The sequence below is a fragment of the Neophocaena asiaeorientalis genome, unplaced genomic scaffold (assembly GCF_003031525.2).
Source record: "Neophocaena asiaeorientalis asiaeorientalis breed wild unplaced genomic scaffold, Neophocaena_asiaeorientalis_V1.1 scaffold399, whole genome shotgun sequence".
NCBI classification, from domain to species: domain Eukaryota; kingdom Metazoa; phylum Chordata; class Mammalia; order Artiodactyla; family Phocoenidae; genus Neophocaena; species Neophocaena asiaeorientalis.
The window spans coordinates 2,462,426-2,490,059 of NW_020173964.1; the positions used below are offsets into that span (position 1 = coordinate 2,462,426).

At 37.5% G+C, this 27,634-nt stretch overlaps 1 protein-coding gene across 4 annotated transcripts in view; it reads right to left on the minus strand.

Moving 5' to 3' along the window:
- Positions 1-14,136, minus strand: part of SREK1 (splicing regulatory glutamic acid and lysine rich protein 1) — a 53,060-nt gene extending 38,924 nt beyond the window's left edge. For 3 of the 4 annotated variants that reach the window (XM_024753078.1, XM_024753077.1, XM_024753076.1), the window contains exons 1-3: positions 13,838-14,136; positions 6,131-6,264; positions 371-486 (exon numbers count right to left, since the gene is read on the minus strand). In XM_024753078.1, the coding sequence (XP_024608846.1) occupies positions 371-486; positions 6,131-6,264; positions 13,838-13,995 (408 nt within the window). In that variant the 5' untranslated portion in view covers positions 13,996-14,136. Of the gene's footprint in view, positions 1-370; positions 487-772; positions 3,412-6,130; positions 6,265-13,837 lie in introns of those variants that run through there. The other variant, XM_024753079.1, reaches the window with a different exon arrangement.
- Between the last annotated feature and the right edge of the window lie 13,498 nt (positions 14,137-27,634).

A 27,634-nucleotide genomic window follows, 5' to 3' on the forward strand; every position in this document is an offset into this window, starting at 1 on the left:
TCAAATTTTTCAAATGGATTTAGTCCTCCTGAACTGGGAAATATAGTTACCTAGATTCTCCAATTCCCTATGCTATCTAAAATGCTGAATTTCAATTACTGATTTTCTAATGAATAATATATTTCAGTTCTCAAATTTAAATGAATCCCCAATTACTTCATAATCAATTCCAAAAGGCAGTTCAAGTCAGTAACATGGGGAAAAAAATTACGCAGACATTTCGAATCCTCTCCATTTAAAAACACAAATACTTAAAATAGAAATAGCTTTCTAAGCTCTTAAAAAAAAAAAAAAACTTTCTAAGCTCTTTATTCAACCAATTACACAGTTAAATGATCACTCCCTTTAGAAGAGGGTGTATCATACTTACTGTAGTTAAGGGATTTGGAGTCGGTATGGGAAGCAAGCCTGCACCAGGCATCAGACTTGTCATGGTTGGAGCAGGAGCCAATAGAGAGAGAGCTTTGGCTTCCTCTGGGATTTTACCTGCAGAGGCAAGTTCCAAACATTAAAGAAAGCAGAAACACCACACAAACTTTATACTATGATTTTACAATTACCCTTGCACTTAAAAAATAATAATAATAAATGAATCTATCTATCAGATCCATATAAAGAAATAAATAAGAACTTAAGTCTTTCCTTTTACCCTGCTCTACTAGGAAAAATAAAAGTGAGCAAAACTTCAAAGACTAACAATCTCATTAATGGAATATTATTTTAAAAATTGAATAATGTAGACAATTATTTAACACTTTGAGCTATGGGTCACCTGTACTGGAAACTTAATGTTCATGAACCAAACGATATCAAGCATGGACGCTTTCCCAGGACGGTGTTTTCGCGGTGATCGAAAGTTGTGTTACACATGACAACCGTTCGTGTTGGCTGCATCACTAATAGCACACAGAACATCAGATACAGAAAAGAAGAACATTTTTTAAAGTTTAATCCCCAGAAATGGCAAATAACCAAATTAGTCAAAAAAAAGAAAAAGAAAAAAACAAATATGTGCGAATTGAAATCTGTTCCTGAGTGTCCCTATCCTGTTAATTGAAACTACCTACTTGTGATGCAAACAATTTTGATAACCTTCCAAAAGATCCCATTTAATTTCAAGTAGACAGAAAAAAACCAAAAGCCTACCACATGTAATCAGCTTCAATTGGAAAGGAAGCCTACACCCATTCAGTTAATAAGGCATCTCACCAACAATGACAGAGATGACTAAAAGAATCCAGTTCCAAAGAATATGCCTTGGGAAACTGCTAACATTTTTGAAAATGACTAACAAAAAAAAGTTCCCTAGTCTCAGGAAACTTCTTATATTACTGACTTTTAGAACCGATTTATGTATACTTATCTGAAGAGGGGTGGTTAATGCCTAAATGTCTTGCTTATAAGCATCCTAAGTGCCTAATAACAATAACATTAAAATAACCCTAGACACTAAGAAAAAGAAATCCCTACGACTAAAAAAAGGAAATTTACTCTGAATTAAGTCTATCAATTTGCCACATTTAATTACTGAATTCTAGTCAATTAATTTTGATAAGGGCTGGGACCTTCACACATTTTTTCTGGTCCTTTCTCTCAACCTTCCCAAAAAGAAAATTTCTAAAAAGTTGACTACGTATAGCAATTTCAGAACTACTCATAATTATGTGGTATTTGGCTACACGTTTCCATTATGAATTCTTCAAAAGTAATTTAAAGTACAAAGTCACGCCAAATTGAAAATAGCATATGGAGTAAATTTTCAAAAGAGCACCATGTGGGGTTTCAGTGGTAAAAATTCGACTTAACACACACATGTGCAGGGATAAATCTCTAAAAAAATTATCTGAATATATTTCTAAACATGGATGGAATTCAAGACGAATTTTTAAACTTGCTTTAAGTAGTGGTTACACCTTATTTATAGAAATACAGAAATCACATTTTATTAGCTTTAGCAAATGCCTACTTATTTCTAAGCTTTGCAACATCTAAGTCTATATTACCTTAATTTACTAATTTCAAAAACAAAGTCATTTTATTATTTCAGTAAATTCTGCATAAGCACTGATTTTAACATGCATTAAGATTAAAAGGCAGGAAGGCCTTACTGAAGACATCAAATAACAGTAATTTATTTTGTATTTATTAGTTATTAGCATTAAGACATTTATCTGTATACTCACATATACTATTTACATCACTATCAGACCTGCTTTATCTGTTAAAAATAAGTATTACTTTTTTAATATTTGTAAAACCTGTACACATCTTGATAAGTCAACTGAGGTCCTAAGGTACAAACCCTATGCTTCACTACCCTAATTTATGCACCTAAAAAACAAATAAAGAGTTCCAATCTAGTAATGTCCCCAATTTAATATTACCTGTCCATTAAATAAGCAAAACTATCCACATGAAAGACCACACAAACAAAACGGGTATTCAATACAGGCCAAAAGTTGATTACTTAACATAATAAAGTCATTCAGTGTTGGCTTAAAAATAGTATCAGGAGGTTGTCTGCCTCTCACTGTCTCTTACAGTATAATAAACTATTATAAGTATTAAGTCTAACTAAAAGCACAATATTTTTTTACTTATTCTAATTACCATTAAAGATACTTTAAGAAAAAAGTTCCATTGCTTAATTTCCAGGATAAAATTCTACCAAATATACCCTCCAAATACTATCAGAGTGTATAAAAGTACAAAACAAATAAGCATTTAGCATTTTTCCCAAACTGTACTCATCAAAGACAACTGAGAGAAAAAACAATGTCTCTCACTCATCCTAATCTCAGAATCCATTTAGAAACTAGTAATCTCTGAACATTTTTCAACAAAAAAATTCAAGCAAAAAAATACACACACAAGTGTAAGTATTCAACAGTTTCTCAAGTATCCATTCCCCATGTAGGCAATTAAAAGTGTTTTCAAATCAAAGAAATGCTATTTTCTATAATAAATATCATAAAAGTGAAAAGTCTCCTCTTGTCCTCTACCCCCAGAATGTTATAAGAAATTTACTTATTTTCCTTGATGATTCTGCATGCCTAAAATTCTAAGGGAGGAGAACGAAAATTAGAAGCTATCAGTTGGTCTTTATGAGAGATGCAGACTTGGGAGAAAACTGCAAAAATGTTACACTGAGATCAAAACGTGTTCCTAAGAATCTCATCAGTGTTTTAGTGTTTTGGGAACAAAATGTACCTGATCAGTTTATAAACACCAATTAAGACTAGCATTGAGCTTCACGAAACCATATCCTAATTTACTGTGAAAAGTTCTTTTATGTTAAGGATGAGCTCTACTAATCATCTCCCAATATAATTTGCAATGCAATGTTATGAACCCTTAATGGAATACCATTTACAAAGAACTGGAAAACCAGCTCACAAGTTAAAAAGAAATGAAATTAAAGTAAAACAATAAAAAACAGAGACAGGGCGTCCATCTTCTGCGGTTCAGACTCCGATCTCATTTCCCCAATGAAGGTTTCACTTGACGGCAGGTTTAGTGGCATGGCAAACAATGCCTAACTCAGGCAAGTGTAACAGGTCTGCCTTGGCCAGTCTAGTCATCTAATAATGCACAAATATCACATAGAGAAAACATACAAAACCAAATTAATAGTCAAAATCCATCTACCAGAAAATGTGGACATAAACTTATGACTGATGATTAGGCTGACACCCTTATTATGTTTGACCTTATCTTTTTCTAAGTGTTAACATTTATAAAAAGAAATCTGAGATGCACGCAACAACAAAAAGAGGTCATATTTGGACGAGTATAATGAAAGTAATTTTATTTTGAAGTGGCATGTTTTATTAACAATAGCTAATGCTTAATATGTACGAAACTATTACACATCAAACATTACTTAAACGGCTTAGGATCTCACAGTACTACTGTCTGCATTAAAAAAAAAAAAACAGCAAATTGAAAGAAACTGAAAAAAACTTCTTACAATTTTTTTCTATGGTTTTCTCACTTCTTTCATAATGCTGTTTCTATAACATCAAGGAAAGAATACAATCAGTGAAGTAAACAGAAGACTGCTTACAGCACATCTCCCCTTACAGAACTTACTCCACTGGAACTCTTTCCTTTGATTTATTTCAAACTCACTTTGCTATCTTTTTTAACACAACAATACATTATTACTTTGCTTGCAGTGCATAATCAGATCTTTTAACAGCTCACTGTGACATTCTTCAGGTTCTATAAATTCATTTTTGTTGTATTTAATGAAAAATGTGTATCTGAATGTTTTTCCAATACAAATTATTTTATAGGTTAGTGTTCTAAAATACTTAAAACTAAACTGGAATAAAAATATGCTTGAATTTTCACGTTCAAAAATAGCGAAATTTTGTCTGTTTGTTGATACTAAAAATATTCAAAAGCCATTATAATAAATGTGCATTTATTTCTTTCTATCAAGTAAAACAAACAAAAAGGAACCTCTACATGCCCATGATCTTTAACATTTATGACAAACCATGGTCACTTCTCAATATATGAAAAATTTTATGGGAATATAGCAAGGTTCCAACAGAGCAACACTAACAAAATTTTTCCTTCCAGTTCAATAATAAGCTAAAATCACACAAGATACTGTGCTGCTGGTGGCATAATTTTTTGATACAATTAACACTCCCATTTAGTAAAACTTCTACCTGATTTATTTTTTCCCATGCAGTTTACTTGGTATGAAATTGGTATGAACTTGGTATACAGAACTAAATCATTACCAGCTCTTTTCTCACCTTGTTCTCCAATTTTGGGGTCATTGTCCCCTTACAGATTAGTAGATAAAGATAGATTTAGCAAATAATTAACTTTAATTCATTTTTTATTTATTCTACTATATTCGCTATTATTTATTTTATTCTCCCTACCCCTCTCTAACCCCTAGACATGGGAAAAATACTTTCAAATTTATCTGAAAAAATCCAGAATGTCATATTCTAGGACATCAAAAATAACAGAGTCATACTCACTGTATCTAATGTTTTTGACATCCCAGAACAGGCATTCTGAAATATGCATAAAACCTTGAAAATGCAGCAAACTGTTTATTATACAGTATTTTAATGTGAGCCTGGTTTCTAAAAAATGTTTTAAAACATGACATATGAAAGCTCCTTAAATTGTTTCAGGTAAAATTTTTATGTTGTAAAACAGTTACCACCAGCCACCAGTGAAAATATATTTTAAAGACATTTAAATTATAATAACCCAATTCTAAAATCCATGTACACATGTCATAGTCAGTGCTCTGAATAAAAGTTAATTACACACCAGAACTGTCAAATTCAGCACAGCCTAGTATAATGAATGTGAATGGCTCTGCAAATAGAAGTTACTAAAAAAATAGGCATTAATAATAATTAGCTCTTAAAGCAGGTTATGTCATAAAATTTAATGAATTACTATAAGGCCTTTGGCCTTGTTTCCACCTTCAACAACTATTTCCTCGATGGAGGCTTTGGAAAATTGCTTTCCATGATTTTTCTTCAATTAATCACCATCACCGCCACCCCTCCCTCCCCCGCAAAAAAAGCCAGCAAAATTAAAAGTAAATTCTAGTTGCACAGCAAATTACACTGAATGTAAAATAATGGTCTCAGTAACAATTAAGGTAAATTACCTTAAGAAGATACTTTAAAGCTTAAATTATGAATATTGTTCTTAAACACAATTACTACCTAACTCCCATTTGGTGAAATGTGTACACTGTTTTTATTTATGCAATATCTTTAATAGGTATACACAGGGGCAAATGCTTATTTACACATTTTAAATAATGTCCTCTACCAACTTAATATTTTAATTTCAAAAAGCTTTCTTTACAACTTGCAAACTGAATACAGAAAGTCAAAGCAAACCAAAGAAGCCAAGTAATTTATAAATTTTTAAATGTTTAGCTATAAAATCTCAAATATACATAAGTAATAAATTAACCATTTTAATATATTTTATTATTATGTAAAATCCTTTCCACCTCCAAATTTCATTCTTACACACACACACCATATCTACTTGCCAATTTCTAGGAAAGCCAACGGTAGTAACAGACAGGACAGAGATTAAAATAACTGAAAAAAACATGTGAGATACTAACCTTCTGCACAAGGAACAACTATCAGAGCTCTGTCAATAAAAACCGTGTTAGTTAGATGCTGGGCCACGCCAACACTTGATGGATCACGAAACTTAACATAACATACTTTGGAAGAAAAAGCAAGAGGTGCGTTGCTGCAAGATAAAAAGAAAAACAATTGAACTAATTAACATTTGGTTGGTTTTCATTTAAAATTTCTTATTTATATCTTTACATAATCTTACAATCAAGACAGGAATTTTCGTTGCTAAGGATCATTAAGACATGAAATAGCAGAACTTAGTCTTTTAATGGTGATTTGCTGCAATGACTGAAGGCACATCTAGGCAGGCCTATAGCCTTATTTGTTAAAAACCTGAAATTTAAATTAATGCCTTCTTAATCTGAGTGAAATGTGAAAACAGCTGACTTAACCCAAGGATGTCCAATCAGTGCATCATCATCAATAGGCAAAATCCCGTTTCATAAAAAAGCCCCAATCCTCAAGACTTCAAATTTTCTAACTACTTCCAACCCTCCCTAATGTGATTCCTCGCATTTAAATCACTAAAAACTTCACAACACTCTTAGAAACAATCAGATAACCTGGAATTAAAATTAAGGTCTTTTGCATATACTGGCCTACTTCAGGCCAGGCAGCATTGTGATTTTCCAGACAAAAACTTTTACAAACAAAATTTTACATATTTTATATGCAAAAGAGCAAAGACTCTTATAAATCCTACTAGATTTAATCTAGGCAGGACTATAGGAAAAAGAAGCCAGACACAGCACAGATGAAAGCAATTTTTCCACAATATGAATCCATCGTGTCAGATTCCAAAATACACTATCCTCATAAAGGATCATTTTGTCAACCTGCCCATAATTATGTTCAATTAAAGTCTGTAATTGTCTTTAGCAAATAAAAAAAGACATTAAATATACAGCTAATGTTTAACATAAATGTACAATCCTTTAAAATATTAAGTTTTTCACACTAAAAAAAGATCATTTGAAAAATACTAAATATGCACTGTGCAGCAACAATAATTTACTTTAGTTTACAAAACAGGTCAAGGGAGTTCACCATAATCCTAGACCTAGTAAATGGCAAAGATGAGATTTAATGTCTGATCATCTAATTCCAAATCTCATGCAACCTTAATTATTCAATTAATCAAGAATTTTAAAGCCACTTTAATGTACTACTTAATTTGTAATTCCATAAATATTCATTTTTTTAATTAAAAAATTACATACAGCAACAAATCCAGCTTGCTAACGGCTAAATATATTTATGATATTAACCAAACACTAAGATAATAAAATATATTTGCATTTAGAACTTTAAACTATATATATTATTAACATAACTAGTCAGGCTAGCAAAAATAAAAGTAAAACTCTACCTCTTTCTCACCCAACCCAACTCAATTCTTTCCTGCCTAAGGCCATCTGATTCAGGCTTCAAGCCAGTCCTCTCCAACAACCTCCCCCTACTCAACATGTAAGTCAAGCACTTGTACTTGCCATGAGGTAAACACATCTGCATCCAGACTTAACTCACCTATACATTACCAAGTCACCAATTTAGGCCTCTCCAGAGCTCTAGATTCCCAGATCCAAGTGCCTGCTGGCATACTGCACGGTGATCTGTCAGTCACAGGACCCACCCTTGAACTTATTCTTAAATTCATTACCCTCCTTCTGCACCAATCCTGCCCTTTGTTCTAATTTCATATCTCAGTTAAAGATACTACCCACATTATTTAAGTCAGAAATCCGGAAGTCGTTAATGAGACCATCTGTTCTCCAAATATTTCCAAATCTCCTTCTGGCTACGTAATAAAATTCTATTTCTTTTTTCCTTGAAGTTAGGTGTGGCCGTGCAATTTGCTTTGGCCAATTAAATGTGAGCATAATTGACATGTGTTCCTATTCAGTAGCCTTAAGGGCCACTGCTCGGTTCTTTTTCTCTGCCACAGTGACCAGCAACATCAAAGAGAAGGGTGGCTGATATATCAGCTTCATCCCAGAATGAGTGACTACAACGAGTAGAGTGCCCAACCCCACCAGTTTAGTATAAGAAATAATCTTGTTTTTATCAAACTACTGAGATTTGTGGGTTGTTTCCCTCCGTGACCCTTCCTTCTTTTTCATCCTATTGGTCTTTAAATCCTCTGAAGACTGCCTCCCAAATAGTTGTCACACTAATTCTTTCAACAGTCTCAGTATCAATGCCTTCATTCAGGCCCTTATCATTTCTCACCTGGATTACTACAATGGCTCCTAACTAATCACACTGCCTCCAATCTCAACTCCTCCTTATTAAAAATCTTCCACAAAAGCTGTTAGAGTAATCTTTCTAAACCCTAAATCTCTTCATGTCATGCAACTGCTTAAATTTCCTCAGACACCCTTCTTTTCTTGCTTCATCATTTAAAAAATCCAGGCATAAAAATACTTGTGGTTCCCAGAACACATCCTGAACCATCTGGGCCATCTTTGAACATGTTGTTTCATTTGGCTATGATGTGCTCTCTTACTGCCTTTTTGAACAGTAATTCCACTTTTCTTCAAGGCTCAAGTTTCGAAGTCTTCTGGAAAGCCATTTTAAAATATCAAAGTGACTAGGTACCCCCTCCTGTATGTGCTACCAATACATCCTATATACTTTCAGCACAGTTTCCTTATGTGAAACCCTCAACAGATCTTTCAAGCTTTCAGACACAACTGATCAGCTACATGACACAAGGGCTTATTTCACTGGCTAACACGAAACCTGTAATTTGGGTGGCCTGACCAAATGAACTTGAAAGTCACTTAGAGTAAGGGCTTGGGCCAGATGCCACATGAGTACAGAATACGTCTGAAAAGAAATTAAGCACATACACAGAAACAAACTGAGGTGACAATAAAGCCTGACAGGAAGAGGCAGATAGTCGCCTTGGATGTTGATACCCTTCTGGTTCCCAGTCCCAGTTCCCACGAGGCCTAGTCTTTATTCTTCTACTCAGGGAAATCTCTTTCTTTCAATAATGTCTCTTCTTGAGCTAGATTAGGTAACACTGTTTCTGTCCTTTGCAACCAAAAAAAAAAATCTATGATTACAACTAAAGCCCTAGCAATTTCAACAAGAATACTCTCTTTTAGCACTTGAAGAACCTGACAAGCCACCACTGAAACTGTATTTCCTAAATTGACAGATCCTTTTGTGAAAGGATGGAAACCTAAATCATCACTGTTGAAAACTACAAACAATTCCAAATATCCCTACTTGAAAACCACATCATTTCAAATTTAAAACATCCACAGGAATAAGAAATGTGAGCCTGGCTGGTAAACCACACACTACTTAGAGTTGAGAAGCCCAAAAACTGGTTAAAAGATGCAGATCTGTTCTGAACAGCATTATAGTAAGAGCATGGTTCCTAGTGCTATAAGCAATTTTTTTCATCTTCATCGCCAATTACCTTCCTTAAAATAGAGAGTAAAAGCAACACAGTATTTACTTTATAAAAAATGTAAACATATGAGCTTTTCAGGAGAGGCAGTAACACTTTTATTTTGAATATTATAGGCTAAAATAATACAGTGGCAAGCCTAAATATAGATATCTCAGCAAACAAATGTGTATTTACAGATTTATATATCAGTATATTACCAAATCTTATATTTAGATCTTCCTCTCTAGTATATCTAGGCTATTAAATAAAATTTACGTTTTAAAAAATTAAATAGGATTATCATTTTCAAATTTAACTCTGACCTACACTTTTAATTTTTAAAAGGGGTTACATATTCCATTTGGTCTAAATGTATGCCTCTAAAGAAAGTAACAGTACTCAAACACAGCAGATTTTACTTTGACCCCATTTGTTGAATCAAGTTTTGTTTTGTTTCTTTAAATATAAAACCTTCTACAATCACTTTTCAAACAAATCAGAATTTCTCACTGGGAGTTTAATGGAGAAATCACAGAACCAACTTTTTGAGCACCAGTTAAATTTCTTAGACCCTAACTGGTTACCTTATTTTTCACTAAACACGGTGATGGCACTGTACAATCTTTTAAAAAAATCAATGTGGTAATACTATGTCCAATACTTTATTATATTAATATACATCCCTTGAGGATCTATCAAAAAAGATACAATGCAAAACATGGACAAAGTATATAGCTTTATGTATGGAAATATTAACTGACACAATGTATAACAGGGTTTCTCAGTAGCGCTCCAGTGATTGTCTGGATGCCACAATTCTCCTTTCTGTAAGACTTCCTTATGAATTATTGACACTTACCCACTAAATGCCAGAGGCCCTCCAATCACTGTGGACAATCAAAAATACACATTTTTCAAATATTTCTAGCTAAAATTCAATGACAGAATTTCAAACACACATACAACTTGAGACATCAGCCTTTAAATATTACAGTAAATAAAACACAACAATATGAAAAATGCTTACCACAGGCTGAGTGAAAAAAGTTTACAGTAAAGGTGTATAAATCCTTTGATTACACTATATTAAAATAAATGCATGTAAAAAGGACTGGAGAGAGGTTTTGATAGGGTGATAGGATCACTGGCAGTGTACCTTTTTCTCTATTTCTCCTGATATGACTATATTGGTTATATTAATTTTAGCTAGTTGACAGCTTTTACCTTATTAGTACTTTTAAAGACCAGAGAAGTGAAGAAAACCAGCAAGCAAAAAAAGAAAAAACAAAAACCCCCACAAGTGTTGATGTTAGAAATCAGGCCAGGATTACCCTAGGGGTATTATGCACTTGAGGGGGGAGATGAGAACTCCTAGGGCACAGAGAATCCTATCCGGGTGCTGGATGTGTCCACTTTGTGAAAATTCAACAAGCTGTATACATTTATCCCTGCACTTTTCTGCTCCTTATACCTCCATGAAAAGCTTACTGAAAAAACAACAAAGATTTCTTACCATTGTAAAAAGGTTTTCATGATGTATGAGATTCCCTTATTGAGTAAAAAGTTAAAACAGAAATTCTGGATATTTATCATCTGGTAGCACTAATAAGAATTTTTAATATTTACAGTGAATGTTTACACCAATTCTTAATGTTTAAAAAGAAACTGAATCATGGCCTCATGCCAAAAAAAATTAAATTTAAAAATCTGAATTTTCATATTAGCAACCAAATTCTTAAAATGTTAATGAGAAACTATTCTCACATTCTATTAAAGAAATATCATTCCAAATTTAAAACAAATGAATTTCTACTCAGCTTCCAAAGATTAATCATAAAATACTGTTTCCACAACACTGCAAAATAGAATCACCTGTCTTCAATACAACTACTACTATTGCATTTTTATGCATTTCTGCCCAAATCTGCAAACACATCTTTAATGTAAGGACCAGGTTATGACAACTTCATTACAGAGCAAGCAGAAAACATGCCATTAGAAAAGCATGTAAATACTTGTGAAAAACAGGAATAGGGACTGACTGCCTTTAAGAAAAACTGGTCAAGGATTTTGCCTGGCCTATATGTGTTATATTTATGTTACAATTTTGCAAAATGTATTACAGTTTGTGACACAATAATTCTATATTAATGCACTGTTTAAGTGACAAGCTTTTTTATTCTCTGACTCCTAAACTCCAAGCAACTAATACTTGATTTCAAAAAACAGCCCATTACTAAATGTCAGATGATAACTGGCAGCATATTGCCACCCAAGTGCACTTTTCAACTATGTAAGTGGTGTTATGTTGGCAATGAAGAATATTCTGTGATATATTTCTTCTGCCCATGCGACACTTATTATCACAACCTTGAAAGCAAGGTTAGTTTACAATCATGTACAAAATATTTTACTATTTGATTCCAATTCTTTCAGAATACAGCACTCCTCCAAACAGTTCTCAATTATTAAGAAATGTTCTGAGCGCTTAAATGAAGAGATAGCTGAAAGCACTTTCAAAGTTATAAGATATTCAAAGCTATACATGAGATGGCTAGTCAATAAAGATACATGTGCATGCCCTTATGAAGCATCTTTGACAAAACTGTATTACCAAATCTATTCATGTAGAACCAATTTATATAAACCCAGATAAGTCATTCTAAAACACAAACTACAAGACAAAATATTAATGTCATGAAAAACTTTTAAAAAGGTGACTTGGAAAAAAATAAAAGGCGACTGGGAGGGTGGAGGGGTGGCTGTCCTAGATTAGAGATAACCAAATGCATTGAGTGATCTGATTATATTCTAGATCAGAAAAAGAAAATGGAATAAAGGCATTATCAGTATAACTGAAGAAATTCAGATGTTATATTTTAATCAATGTTAAACTTCTTGGATGTGTTAATAGCATTGTGGTAATGCAGGAGAATGTACTTCTTAAGAGATTCACATTTAAGTGTTGAGGAATGAATAGTCATGGTGTCTGCAACTACTTTTAAAAGCATGGGAGAGGGGAGGGTTGTAGGGGTGTCTGTGTGTGTAGGTGGGGAGAGGGAGGGGGAGACACAAAGACAGAAATCAACTGTGGCAAACTATAAATGCAGATGGAGGGAACATGGGAGTTATTCTTTAGCTTTTCTGTATACATGAAATATTTCAAAACAAAAATGAGAAGAAAAACTTAAGTAAAATTTAAAAATCCAAACACCAACTTTTATCAACATCTATACAGTAACAATGCAATATACTTACAGAGAGAAAACCGAAAAAAGTAGGTCTACATGCATCACTATGAAACAAACCAAAAAGTCAAATACAAATTTTTTTAAAAAGGAGAAAAATCCTGGGGAACTACTATCCCTTCCTTCAAAGGATTTTGACAAAATGAACAAAATACTGAGAATTTTCATATTCTAAGCTCTAGCTTTAAAAAGTTTATGCCTGTAAGAAAGTAAACAACCTTCAAACCCCTTACAAATTCTGTGAGTAGATAGTACTGTACAAGGGAAACGTTACTTCAAAATACACTACTTGGGAAGTGTCTGAGAACTGTGAATGCCAGTCCAGATCTGGACTTTTAAAAGTATACAGCAGGAGTAATCCTGTACGGACTATTACTTTTTCTGAAAGGTTTAGGACGGTGTGACCTTCTAGGAGGAAATTTTAATCCGTTGCCAAAAGGGTGAACAGACTGATCTTTAACAACATGGATGGGCTCGGTTAAATGAACCAAGAAGATGCTAAATTTGTGAACACAGGCCTAGGGACAAATTTAGGCCTAATTCCATCTGTCATCAGCTGCACACTTCCCCGTCAGCAACAACGGTCCGACACTGAGGCACTAAGAACTGGACAGTTTATCAGGCGCAGTCTCCGCGATTTGCCATTGCAAAAACGCTATCAGGAGCTTGCCATGAGGACTACCGCGGGCCCACCTGCGGCCATCTTAAGTTCGGGAAAAAAAAGAAGGGGAGGAAGGGCACTGAATTCGAGGACCCGGCGGCGACCAGAGCTCGGAAAGCACGAAAAAGGCAACCTCTCTAACTCCTCTGTAAGGGTTCTGTGCAGAGGTTAACCCACCAAATACGACTAACAAGGAAAGCAAGAGCGTGGGGCCCGGGCCGCGGTGCCCTAATCAAACATGGGCACCAAGGTAAACCCGGCGGTCACGTGACTGACACCGCGCGCCCCCGTCAGCGCTCTCCCCCATGCCTTGGTTCCCGAGGTCTCTCTAGCGCCCGCGCCCCTCCCCCAGCCGAGCTTGAGCACTTACTCCGGGGGGTAGAGCCGCAGCTCCTCGATTTCTCCTAGGAAGGAAAAAAGCGTCCGCATCTGCTCGCTGGTCACCGCCGACGACAGATTCGTCACCTGAATCACCGCCGTAGGGGTGAGGCCGAAGCCTAAGCCCAACCCGAAGCCGGCGCTGTTCATCCCGACCCCGCTGCAGCTGCCTGCCTCCCCAACGTCTACGACGCGTCAGCGACGAAGCCGGGAAAGCGGAGAACGCGCGGCCGCGAGCGCGCCCCCGCTAGCGAATTCACGGCAGCGGGCAGGTCTAGCCGTCCATTTCACAACTCCCCTGCTCCCAGGGCTGCGCGCGCCAGCCGGAAGCGTCTCCCCGGCAACCCGGCGGATCTCGCGGGGCTTCGGCCTGGGGCTCCCGGGTACCTAGGCTGTTTCTCCTGCTGCACTTCTTCCTGGCAAGGTTTTGATCGAGTTTTTTCCCGGCCTCCACTCGATCAGTTTCTTGTGCTCCTGTAAACGTGGGAGACCCACCTCTTTCCAGTCTTTATACTAGAAAGGACTGGGGAACCGAGAGGCCTGGCCTGCTGGTGCGGAGCTGTGAAGAAGGAATGACTCGAGCATCGCAAATCAATACTTGACCGAACTATAACGTGTCATTATAATATATAGGCAGCTCCCTCGCCCCGACTATTTTAAAAAATTGGCCGGCGTCCTAATTGTGAAAAAACTTGGGAAATTTTACAAAACCTGTAAATTTTGAAGGAATTAAGGAAGGAAGCAGTTAAGATGAAGGCTATGCGGTTGTCGTTTATAACATTTTATCGCTCACTACGCAGGTATTAATATTTGAGTGTTATGTACCAGACACTGTTAGACAAGAGCACATAAAAGACAGTTACAGAAGGTCCACATAGACCTTGCAACCTAATGAGAGACAAGTAACAGTAGTATGGGAAACTAGGGCAGATGTTCCCAAAATGCCATTCACAGAACCTGGAGGGTCCTCGAAGCCTTTTGAGTGATTATGCAAGGTCAAAACCGTTTCCATAATACTAAGACTCTGTTAATCTTTTTCACTTTGTTGATAGTTGCACTGATGGTGTAAAAGCAATAGTGAGTGACTGCTGGCACCTTAGCAGGAATCAAGGAAGTGGTGTCAAACTGCACTACTGGTATTTTGTATTCTTCACCTCCTGGCACTCATAGCATAAAGATTCATGATTTTTAAAATAATCTAGTTTAACTTAAGAATGTCCTTGACAAAGGAGTAAAAATAATTAATTTTATTAAATCTTCACCCTAGCATACTCCTCTTTTTAATGTGTTAAGAAATGGTAAGTACTTCTGCTGCATGCCCAAGTAGGAGGAACATCTCCAGAAAAAGCACTTGTGTGATTGTTCGAGTTTTCACACAAAGATCCAAAATTTTTAAAGTTTGTATCCACCACCTTGAGCTTGACAGCTTTCCAGTATTTAGACTTTTCTGCTAAAAACACCAGTGATATTAACAAATGTATTTTTTCACATTATATATTGAAATAAGTGACCATTTGAAAATCTCTACAACTCAATGAACCACTGTTTTCAAAACAATCAATGCATGCTATTACAGAATCAAAAAGAGTCATCATTAAAATCATGGATTTTAATCTAGCAGAATACAAAAAGTTAATTGATATGGTTTCAGATTCAGTCCACGTTGAAATTGCACTCTTAGAAACTATCACATGTCCAGTTTGGTGTAGTATCAAACAAGAATATCTAGAATTATCTAGAAAGACTATGAAAATAGTTTCCCCTTTTCCAGCTCCTTATCTATGTGAGACCAGATTTTCTTCATATGTTTCAACAAAAACATATCACAACAGATTGAATGCACAAACAGATAGGGAAATCCAGCTGTCCTCTATTAAGCCAGACATCAAAGATCTTTGAAAAATGTAACGCAATACCACTCTTCTCAAGATCCTTTTTTGGGAAATATCACTTTATCATAAAAATACATCATTTACCCCCCATAGCCATTGGGAGCAGGCTGAAAAAATGCATCATTTATATAAGTACATAACAGGTTTATAATTATTTTTACATGGGTTTTTTAAATCTTAAAGTTCACAGATTTAATTACTTTTTTGATATATTTATTTATTGTGTTGAGTCTTTGTCGCTGCACACGGGCTTTCTCTAGTTGCAGCGAGTGGGGGCTGCTCTTCCTTGCGGTGCAAGGGCTTCTCATTGTGGTGGCTTTCCTTGTTGCAGAGCACGGGCTCTAGGCGCACGGTCTTCAGTAGTTGTGGCACACAGGCTTAGCTGCTCCGCAGCATGTGGGATCTTCCTGGACCAGAGCTCAAACCCGTGTCCCCTGCATCGGCAGGGGGATTCTTAACCACTGCACCACCAGGGAAGTCCCAGATTTAATTTCTAATATGATAAATATAGATAGATATCCCATAAATCTCTTAGGGTCCTTGATAATTTTTTTAACATCTTTATTGGGGTATAATTGCTTTACAATGGTGTGTTAGTTTCTGCTTTATAAAAAAGTGAATCAAAAAAAAAAAAAAAAAAAAAAGTGAATCAGTTATACATATACATATGTTCCCATATCTCTTCCCTCTTGCGTCTCCCTCCCTCCCACCCTCCCTATCCCACCCCTCCAGGCGGCTTGATAATTTTTAAGAGTAAAGAGTAAAAGGGTCCTAAGACCAAAATGCTTAGAACTACTACCAGAGGGATAAGCACAGGGAGAATTGGGAGCATATAGGAAGGCCACTTAAACTTAGTGCCAGTGGAAGTCTTCCCAGGAGAGATGTTGCTTGCACTGAATCTTGAACAAATAGGAATTAGCCAGACAAGGAGGGAGGGAAGAGTAGTGAATGGCATTCCAGACTGAGCTTGAAGAATATACAAAAGCAGAAAGGTATGAGAGCCCAAGTGACGTCCAGAATATACAAAGTTTAGTATTGCTAGACCAAAGGCTGAGAATGACTAGAGATACACACGAAAGAATAAGCCTTGATGAAAGATGCTGTTTGTCATGCTAAGAGGTTACTTTATGACAAATTGTTGGGAGCTGTTGAAGATGTTTGAGCAGGAGAGTGACTATGTCAAGATTCCTAGAATGACTGTTGTCACTGCAACATGGAGATATATTGAAAAGGGTGGAAACTAGAGGCAAAGGGACTGGTTCGAAGGGTAAGTGGTGGTAGTAGTGGAAAGCAAGAAACAGTCCCAAATTTAGGGTCATTGAACCCATTTAAGAATAAAAGGAATAAAAACTATCCATTCGGGAAAATATACATGGACATACACTTGGTTTTAGATACAATTACAAGTGTTTTTCGGTCTTCCTCAAGTCCAACCATAGATCCCAGGATTAACTACCACTTGTTTAGAACACTGGTCTTCAGACTTTCATGTGCATCAAAATCACCTGGAGGGCACATTAAAACAGATTGCTGGCTCCATCCCCAGATATTCTGATTCAGTAGATCTGGAGGAGGAGCCTGAAAATTTCAATTTCTAACAAGTTCCCAGGTGATGGTGCTGCTGGTGATCCAAGAACTCCATTTTTTAAAAATAAATAAATTTATTTATTTATGGCTGCGTTGGGTTTTCGTTGCTGCGCGTGGGCTTTCTTTAGTTGTGGCCTTATGGGCTTAGTTGCTCCGTGGCATGTGGGATCTTCCCCGACCAGGGCTCAAACCCGTGTCCCCTGCATTGGCCGGCAGATGCTTAACCGCTGTGCCACCAGGGAAGCCCCTAAGAACCCCAATTTGAGCACCACTGGTTAAGAAGGTTGTAAAGCAGTACTTATTAGATTTAGTAATCTGTTGATAGTAAAGCAGAGGGAGGAATTTGTTTCTGGCCTGAGGGACTGTGTAATAGTGCCATAGTTTAGGAGCAAAAATAAGAACGAAGAGCAAATTTGTAAAGAAGGAGCAAAAAATATTGAAATCCATTGTGGACAAGCTCCTGAAATGAAATTTAAGGAAAATGTCCAGAACTAAGATAAAGTATGTGATTTAAGCTTCAAAGTAGATACAGTTATGCCAGGTACATGTGTAGCATGAGAAATGCATTGGGTAACATTAAAGGGACAAATACAACAAACAGCCAAAAATAAAAAAATAAATAAAACCAAGCCAGGAGGAAAATTAGGAGGGAGGATAGTCACAAAACTTGAGGGAGGAAAAGTTTTAATGGGAAAAAATGAAGAGTAGGGAGGAAAGAATGATAAAAAGTATCAAAGTCTGCAAAGATGACAAAATCAGGAATAAAATGTACCCATTGGTAGATATAATGTGACTACTGAGACAAAAGCTACATGAACCAGTTTAGAGAAGCAAAAGTCACAGTGTCATTGTCACTTCCACTGATTCCTCTATGAATCTCTCAGCCAAATTTCCCACCCTTTGGCATGTCCTAGCTCTGCTACTCTGACCAATTTCAGACTGCTCCACCCTGGCCCTCTGAGATTCATTTTAGAATTCCAGCCTCCATGCTAGTATGTTCTGTCTCCAATCTCTGTAATCATTTTCATGGCCCCAATTTGCAGATATTTCTTCATCACGAGGCCCTTTGATTTCGTCTACCTACTGACCCAACATCTTCTAAATAAGACAAGCAGTGACAAAGTTGCAGTGCAGGAAAAAAGGTCTCCTCGTAAGTAAAACAGGCCCATAAGAGCAAACCAGAAACCAAAAATAAGAATGATAAACTCTAGCAAGTAAATTAACAACAAAAAGAGAAAGATATACATTAAAATTTGATGCATGTACAGTATTGGATTTAGAACCAAGAGGTGACTTTGGAGAGTACAGTGACAGGAAGAGAATGCTCGAGTTGGGAAGGGGCGCAGATCACTGTGGACTGTACTTATAAGAATAGGTCTTGGTGCCTTTGTTCAGTCTTGTTTTGCTTTTCAAACAAGCAAGATCTGCAGCAAACCTACTCTATGGAATTTTAAAAGAAATTTGACAGTAGAGAATAATTTAGAAGTAATTTTAGGTAAGGAAGAATCTGTAAGTAGCCCTATCTTTGAAGGAGGAGTGCAGATTGTAGTCCTAAGACAGCAAGAACACACTGGAAGGAAGGTTAATCAGTTGTACTAGAAAGAATCAGAAAAGGAGTGAGAACTGTGCATGCATGAGTGCCTCTGTGTGTGTACAGGAAGTCCCCTATATGTGAACGAGTTCCATTTGGAGAGCACATTCATAAGTCCAATTTGTCCATAAGTCCAACAAAGTTAGCCTAGGTACTCAACTAACACAATCGGCTATATAGTACTGTACTGTAATAGGTTTATAATACTTTTCACACAAATAATACATACATAAAAAAAAAACACAAAAAATAAAGAGAACATTTTTAACCTCACAGGACAGTACCTTGAAAAGTACAGCAGTACTGTACAACAGCTGGCACACGGGGGCTGGCACGCATGTTCGCATCTTTGAAAGTTCGCAACTTGAAGTTTTGTACGTAGGGGACTTACTGTATTGTGTGGGGTGTTTTGAAATAGAACTTTTCCAGAAATGAAGCAGAAAACTTTTTTTTTTTTTGGCCACTCGACTTGCAGGATCTAAGTTCCCCAACCAGGGATAGAACCAGGGCCCCCAGCAGTGGAAGCGCAGAGTCCTAACCACCGGACTGCCAGGTAATTCCCTTCTTTTGGCTGTGTTGCGCAGCTTGAGGGATCTCTAGGCCACCAGGGAACTCCCCATAGTAGAAACTCTCTTAGTCTTTTTCGTCTTTTCCTGTGCTAAACTACATGACCCTCTTCTTTCAATACCCAGAACTCTCAATTAGTTCATGATGTCTCTAGTGGGCTAGTTCTGGAACCCTATCATTGGCATAATTTTTTTAAATTACTAACAAATTATTCTTGCTATCAACAGAGAGGAAAGTGTAGACAGCAATAAAGTAGAAGAAATAATTGCACAACCAAACTTGAGAAGGACTGTAAATAGGGCATATTTAGAACAGGCTTTGGCTACTCTAAATAAAGTAGAAAATATGTAAGAAGATGACTAAGGTATTTAATGGACTTGCAGGAAGAACAGAACAAAGAAATCTTAAGAAGGGAAGTGACCAGGGCAGCTCTGAGAACTTTGGCAGCAGATAATCATAGACCATCTCAAGAGTGTTGCCAATAAGGTAAATCAACTCCAATAATTCCCAGCTCCTGGCAACCACTGATCTGCCTTCTCTTTCTTTACATTTGGCTTTTTTGGAAATTATATATAAATTTAGTTATACAATACATAGTCTTTAGTGTCCGGCTTCTGTCATTGAGCATAATGTTTTTGAGGTTCATTCATGTTGGTAAGTGTTTCAGTAGTTTATTCCTTTTTAGTGCTGAACAGTAGACCATTGTATGAATTTTCAACATTGTGTTTACTTGTTCAACATTTGATGGACATTTGGATTGTTTCTAGTTTGGGGCTATTATGAGTAATGCTACTATGAGCATTCATGTAAAAGTGTAATTTCTCTTTGGTAGATACCTAAGAGTGGGATTGCTGGGTCATGTGGTAAGTTTGTTTAACTTCTTAAGGAATTGCCCAACTGTTTTCTAAAGAGGCTGTACCATTTTACATTTCCACCAGCAATGATGAGAGTTATGTAAGTAATGATGTATCATTATAGTTTTAATTCCCATTTCCTTAATAGCTAATAATGTTGAGCAACTTTTCTTGTGCTCATTAGCCATTCATATATATTCTCTGATGATATGTCTATTCAAATATTCAAATCTTTTGTCATTTTTTAATTGGGCTGTTTCTCTTTTCATACAATTGTAAGAGTTCTTTAATTCTGGATATGAATCTGTTATCAGATGTATGACTTGCAAATATTTCTTCCCAGTCCCTCACTTGTCTTTTCATTTTCTTTTGGACATGCAACAGTGTTTAGTCTTTTCATTTTTTAATAGTGTCTTTCAAAGAGTAAACGTTTTTTATTTTGATGAAGTCCAAATTATCAATGTCTTGTGTTATGGACTGTGGGTTGTTTTTTTCTTTTTTTTTGGCTCTGACCAGGGATGGGACCCATGCCCCCTGCAGTGGAAACATGGAGTCCTAACCACTGGACCACGCCAGGGAATTCCCAGGACTGTGTTTTTATTGTCACATCCAAGAAATCTCTGCCTAACCCAAGGCTATAAAGATTTTTCTCCTGTGTTTTTCTAGACATTTTTAGTTTCATTTAGGTCTCTGATCCATTCTTAGTTAAATTTTATGTGTGGTGTGAGGTAAGGGTCATTGTTGTTGTTATCGTCCTTCTCCTTCTCCTTTCTCCTCTTTTTCTTCTTCTTCTTCTTCCTCTTCCTCTCCTCTTCGTCCTCCTCCTTCTTCTTCATATGATATCAAATTGTTCTACCACCATGTGTTGAAAAGACTATACATTCTGCATTGAATTGTCTGAGCACCTTTGTCAAAATTCAATTGACCAGGGCTTCCCTGGTGGCGCAGTGGTTGAGAGTCCGCCTGCCGATGCAGGGGACACGGGTTCATGCCCTGGTCCAGGAAGATCCCATGTGCCGTGGAGTGGCTGGGCCCGTGAGCCATGGCCACTGAGCCTGCACGTCCAGAGTCTGTGCTCCACAACGGGAGAGGCCACAACAGTGAGAGGCCCGTTTAAAAAAAAAAAAACATTCAATTGACCATAAGTTGAAGAATTTTATTTCTGGACTCTCAATTCTGTTCTAATCTATATATCTATTCTTACACCAATACCACACTATCTTAATTACCGCATATTCATAATAATTTTTGAGATGACCATGTGATATTTCTAGGATAACTTCCACTTAGTCATGATATGTAATCTTTTTTGTGTGTTGTTAGATTTGGCTAAAGTTTTTAAAAGAATTTTAATATTTATTTTCATGAGGGTTACTGGGACCTAATTACAAACAAAAATAAACAAATGGGACCTAATTAAGCTTAAAAGCTTTTGCACAGCAAAGGAAACCATGAACAAAATTAAAAGACAACCCTCAGAATGGGAGAAAATATTTGCAAATGAAGCAACCAGGCAAGGGATTAATCTCCAAAATATACAAACAGCTCATGTGGGACTTCCCTGGCGGTCCAGTGGTTAAGACTGCACTTCCACTGCAGGGGGCGTGGGTTTGATCCCTGGTTGGGGAACTAAGATCCTGTATGCCACGTGGCGTGGCCAAAAATTAAAAAAAAAAAGATCATGCAGCTCAATATCCAAAAACCAAACCACCCAATCAAAAAATGGGCAGAAGAGGGACTTCCCTCGTGGTCCAGTGGTTAAGACTCTGTGCTCCCAATGCAGGGGGCCCAGGTTTGATCCCTGGTCAGGGAACTAAAAATCCCACGTGCTACGAAGGAGATCCCATGTGCTGCAACTAAGTACAGTCAAATAAATAAATAAATATTTTTTTAAAATGGGCAGAAGATCTAAATAGACATTTCTCCAAAGAAGACATACAGATGGCTAAAAAACATATGAAAAGATGCTCAACATCACTAATTATTAGAGAAATGCAAATCAAAAGTACAATGAGGTATCACCTCACACCAGTCAGAATAACCATCATCAAAAAACCTACAAACAATAAATGCTGGAGAGGGTGTGGAGAAAAGGGAACCCTCTTGCACTGTTGGTGGGAATGTAAATTGGTACAACCATTACAGAGAATGGTATGGTGGTTCCTTAAAAAACTAAATATAGAACTACCATATGATCCAGCAATCCCTCTCCTGGGTATGTATCTGGAGAAAACCACAATTTGAAAAGATACGTGCACCCCAATGTTCATTGCAGCACTATCTGCAATAGTGAAGACATGGAAGCAACTTAAAGGTTCCTCAACAGAGGAATGGATAAAGACAATGTGGTGATATATACAATGGAATATTACTCAGCCATAAAAAAGAACAAAATAATGCCATTTGCAGCAACAACATGGATGGACCTAAAGATTTTCATTCTGAGTGAAGTAAGTCAGAAAGAAAAACAAATATCATATGATATCGCTTATATCTGGAATCTAAGAGAAAGGGTACAAATGAACTTACCTTCAAAATGAAAATAGAGTTACAGATGTAGAAAACAAACTTATGATTACCAGTGGGTAAAGGGGGCAGGGATAAATGGGGAGATTGGGACTGACATATACAAACTACTATATATAAAATAGATAACTAATAAGTACCTACGGTAAAGCACAGGGAACTCTACTCAATACTCTGTAATGGCCTATATGGGAAAATAATCTAAAAAAGAGTGGATATATGTATATGTATAACTGAATCACTTTGCTGTTCACCTGAAACTAACACAACATTGTAAATGAACTATACTCCAATTTAAAAAAATTTTAAATCATAAAAAAGAATTTTAATATTTCTTTTCAGGCTTCCCTGGTGGCTCAGCAGTTAAGAATCTGCCTGCCAATGCGGGGGACACGTTTTGAGCCCTGGTCCAGGAAGATCCCACATGCCGCAGAGCAACTAAGCCCGTGTGCCACAACTACTGAGCCCACATGCCACAACAACTGAAGCCTACGTGCCTAGAGCCTGTGCTCCGCAACAAGAGAAGCCACCAAAATGAGAAGCCTGCGCACCACAAGGAAGAGTAGCCCCTGCATGCTGCAACTAGAGAAAGCCCCTGCACGCAGCAACGAAGACCCAACACAGTCAAAAATAAATTAACTACTTTTAAAAAAAGGTAATTATTCTTAAAAAAAACTTTTTTCTTTTCATGAGGGATATTGGTTTACAGTTTTCTTTTTTCACAATGACATTATCTGGCTTTGGTGTCAGGATAATACTGGCCTCATTGAATGAGTTGGGAAGTGTAACTTCTTCCTCTATTTTGTGAAGGAGTTATATCAGATTGGTATTATTTCTTCTTCAATTATTTCATAGAATTTGCCTATGAAGCCATCTAGCCCTGGGATTTTCGTTATGGGAAGATTTTTCATTACTAAGCTAAATTTTTACTTCTTATATGTCTAGTTTTGGTAGTTTTTGTATTTCTGAGAATTTATCCTTTGCATCTAAGCTGTATAATTTGCTGACCAAAAAAAGATGTTCAAATAATACCTTAATACAGCAGTCCCCAAACTTTTTGGCACCAGGGACGGGTTTCACGGAAGACAATTTATCCACGGACAGGGGCGGGGGGCGGGGATGGTAATGCGAGCGATGGGGAGAGGCAGATGAAACTTCACTCGCTGGCCCGCCACTCACCTCCTGCTGTGCGGCCCGGTTCCTAACAGGCCACAGATCAGTACCAGTCCGAGGCCCAGGGGTTGGGGACCCCTGCCTTAATATATCCTTTCAATTTCTGTAGGGTCAGTAGTAATGTTCTCTCTTTCAATCCTGATATTGGTCATTTATGCCTTCTTTTTTTTTCTTGGTTGGTCTAACTAAAGATTTATCACTTTTGTTGGACTTTTCAAAGAATCATTTTTTAGTTTCATTGATTTTTCTCTACTATTTTTATTTCATTGATATCCACTCTGATTTTATTATTTCCTTACTTGTGCTTAGTTTGGGTTTAAATTGCTCTTTTCTAATTTCTTAAGGTGGAAGCTTACAATATTGATTCAAGACTTTTTGTTTTCTAACATTACCATTTAATGTTATATATTTTTCTCTAAGCACGGTGGGGAATACTTCCTTTAGAGTGTTGGGGAAAGCTATTCAGAGGTAGAAGTCTCACCAGAAACACAATGCTACAAATCCAAGTTTCTTTTTCATACTAATTTATTTATTTTAAATATTTATTTATTTTGGCTGAGCTAGGTCTTAGTTGCGGCATGCATGCGGGATCTAGTTCTCCGACCAGGGATCGAACCTGGGCCCCCTGCACTGGGAGCGCAGAGTCTTACCCACTGGACCACAGGGAAGTCCCTTGATACTTATCTATAATTTAATTGTTGTGGCTGTAAAACATACTATGAATGATTTCAATTCTTTTAAATTTATTGAGACATATTTTATGGCCTAGCACATATTCTGTCTTGGAAAATTTTTCTGTGTGCAATTGAAAAGAATGTGTATTCTGCTGTTGTTAGATGGAGCATTCTGTAAATATCACTTAAGTCAAGTTGGTTGATAGTGTTGTTCAAGATTTTTATATGCTTGTGTGGCATGCTGTACAGCAGCGGTCCCCAACATCTTCGGCACCAGGGACTGGTTTCGTGGAAGAAAACTTTTCCACAGACCGGGGGCCGGGGATGGTTTCGGGATGATTCAAGCGTGTTACATTTATTGTGTGCTTTATTTCTATTATTATTACATTGTAATGTATAATGAAATAATTAGACAACTCACCATAATGCAGAAACAGCGGGAGCCCTGAGCTTGTTTTCCTGCAACCTGATGGTCCCACCTGGGGGTGATGGGAGACAGTGACCCAAAGTGTGTTTCTTATGTCCAGTCTCCTCTGTGATCTCGTTTCGGTTGCTGTCACTGCAGAAAACCCTGCTTCACAAAGACAGGATGTTGGAAATGGAAGCAGGCTTTTCAGTGCTTTTGTGGCAATCTCAGGATATTCTGCCTTCACTTTAATCCAGAACATATGGAGATCTGAAGTTGTCTCAAACATACTTTTAAGGCCACCATCATTTGCGATCTCAAGCAGTTGATCCTCTTCTAGCATGGGCAAAGTCAGTTCACCTGGCTTATCCACAAATGGGCCATGGATCCATTCCTTCCCAGTTTAGGGGTCTTTTGTGGTTGGGAAGTAATGCTCAAATTCTTTTCAAAGCTGAGATAGGTGGTCATGCACCAGCTGGGAGAAAGAAAGCCCTGGCTCAGTCTCTTTCAAAATCTCTGCTAATGTTTGAAACATGTCAAAAATCCCAATGTTCACTCATCTCCCCCTTCAGTCCAGTTTGGCTTTGAATGCAGTCACGTATCTGTCGACTTGAACACAGCTGTCGTTCTCCCCTGAAGTGAGAGATTGAGTTTGTTGAGCAGGTTGACTATGTCACACAAGTAAGCAAGTTTTGTGACCCATTCTGTGTCACTGAAATGTGCTGCCAGTGGTGACTGTTCTTCTAAAAGAAATCCCTGGAGCGGTTCTCATAACTCAGAAACTCTGGCCAGAGATCTACCTTTAGAAGCCACCTCACTTCTGTGTATAAGAGAAGACGTGTGCTCTGCGTCCATCTCCTCACAGAGCTGCACGAACAGACGTGAGTTAAGGTCATGTACCTTAATGTGGTACTTCAATGTGTACTTTAATGTGATAATTTTAATCACATGCTGAAAAACATTGTTAAGTTCAGGTGACATTTTTCGGCTAGCCAGCATTTCCCTATGGATGACACAGTGCGTAGACTCACATTCAGAAGCGACCTCTTTGACCCAAGTAGTGAAACCAGAAAGCCGTCCAGTCGTGGCAGCCACTCCATCTGTGCATATACTGACACAAAATGATTAGTTCAGTTTTCTGATATGTAATTATTCAAAGACTTGAATAGTTTGCAGCTGTGATGTTGGTTGGCAACAAAAGTGCACATAACATATCCTCATGCACATCCTCCTGAAAAATACATCACACAAAAACAAGCATTGTTGCCTTGTTGTCAACATCTGTAGACTCGTCAACCTGGATTGTGTACCACGGTGACTCATTAATCCTCTCCAACAATTGTACCTCAATATCCTCTGCTATTTCATCAATTCCTCTAGTTATGGTGCTAGCCGAAAGAGGAACATGTGCCACCTTTTGAACTTCAGCCTCTCCTAAAAGTTCACAACAAATGTCCTTAGCAGCAGGCAGGATCAACTCTTCACCAATAGTAAAGGACTTCTTATCTTAAGCAATGCGGTTAGCCACTAAGAATGATACTCTCAGTGCAGACACATCTGATGAAGTGGTAGCCTTCAATAATTGCTTCTGTTCTTCGTGTTCACGTTTTTTTTCTTTTGAAAAGCTCCAAAGGCTTGTCTTTTAATGCAAGATGCTTGGTCTCCATGTGGTGAAGCAGTTTTGAAGGTTTTATGGCTTCGTTGGATAGCGGGTCGCCACATATTATCCAAAGCAGGCTTGGAGAATGTGAATCACCTGTTGCAATGAACCTGTAATTTAAGTAGGACTCTGCTCTCTTCTTTTAAATACAGCTTTCTTTTTGTTGACGGTCTTAGAGTCTTCTGCTGTCTCATCATTGGGTCTTTCCCCCTTTTCAAAGAAGCTCTCCGGTGACGTTTGTTTTTTACTCATTTTGGCGAGGGTTAGCTTGTGGGCTTAGCAAAACTGTGACTGAGACAAGTGTGCAGTGAGAGAAAGAGGCGAGGATGGAAGTGGTAAATAGAATAACGGGCGGGCCACGTGGACTAAAATAAGTGTCGGATTCTGACTTAACGCCTGCCACCAGATGCAGCTGTACAACTGAAGTACATCAACCTGCTTGTCACTGTAAAGCCTGCCACCAAATTCAGTTACTTGCCGCTTGGCGCTCACAGATGGGGTTGTGATATGAGTCTGCAAACGATTTATTATGGTCTCTGTGCAGTCAAACCTCTCTGCTAATGATAATCTATATTTGCAGCCTCTCCCCAGTGCTAGCATCACCACCTCGCCTCTATCTCAGATCATCAGGCATTAGATTCTCACAAGGAGCCTGCAACCTAGATCCCTCACATGCGCAGTTCACAGAGGGTTCGCGCTCCTATGAGAATCTAATGACGCCTCTGATCTGACAGGAGGTGGAGCTCAGGCGGTAACGCGAGCAATGGCGAGCGGCTGTAAATACAGACAAAACTTCGCTCACTCGCCCGCTACTCACCTCCTACTATTGGTCCAGGGATTGGGGACCCCTGCTGTACAG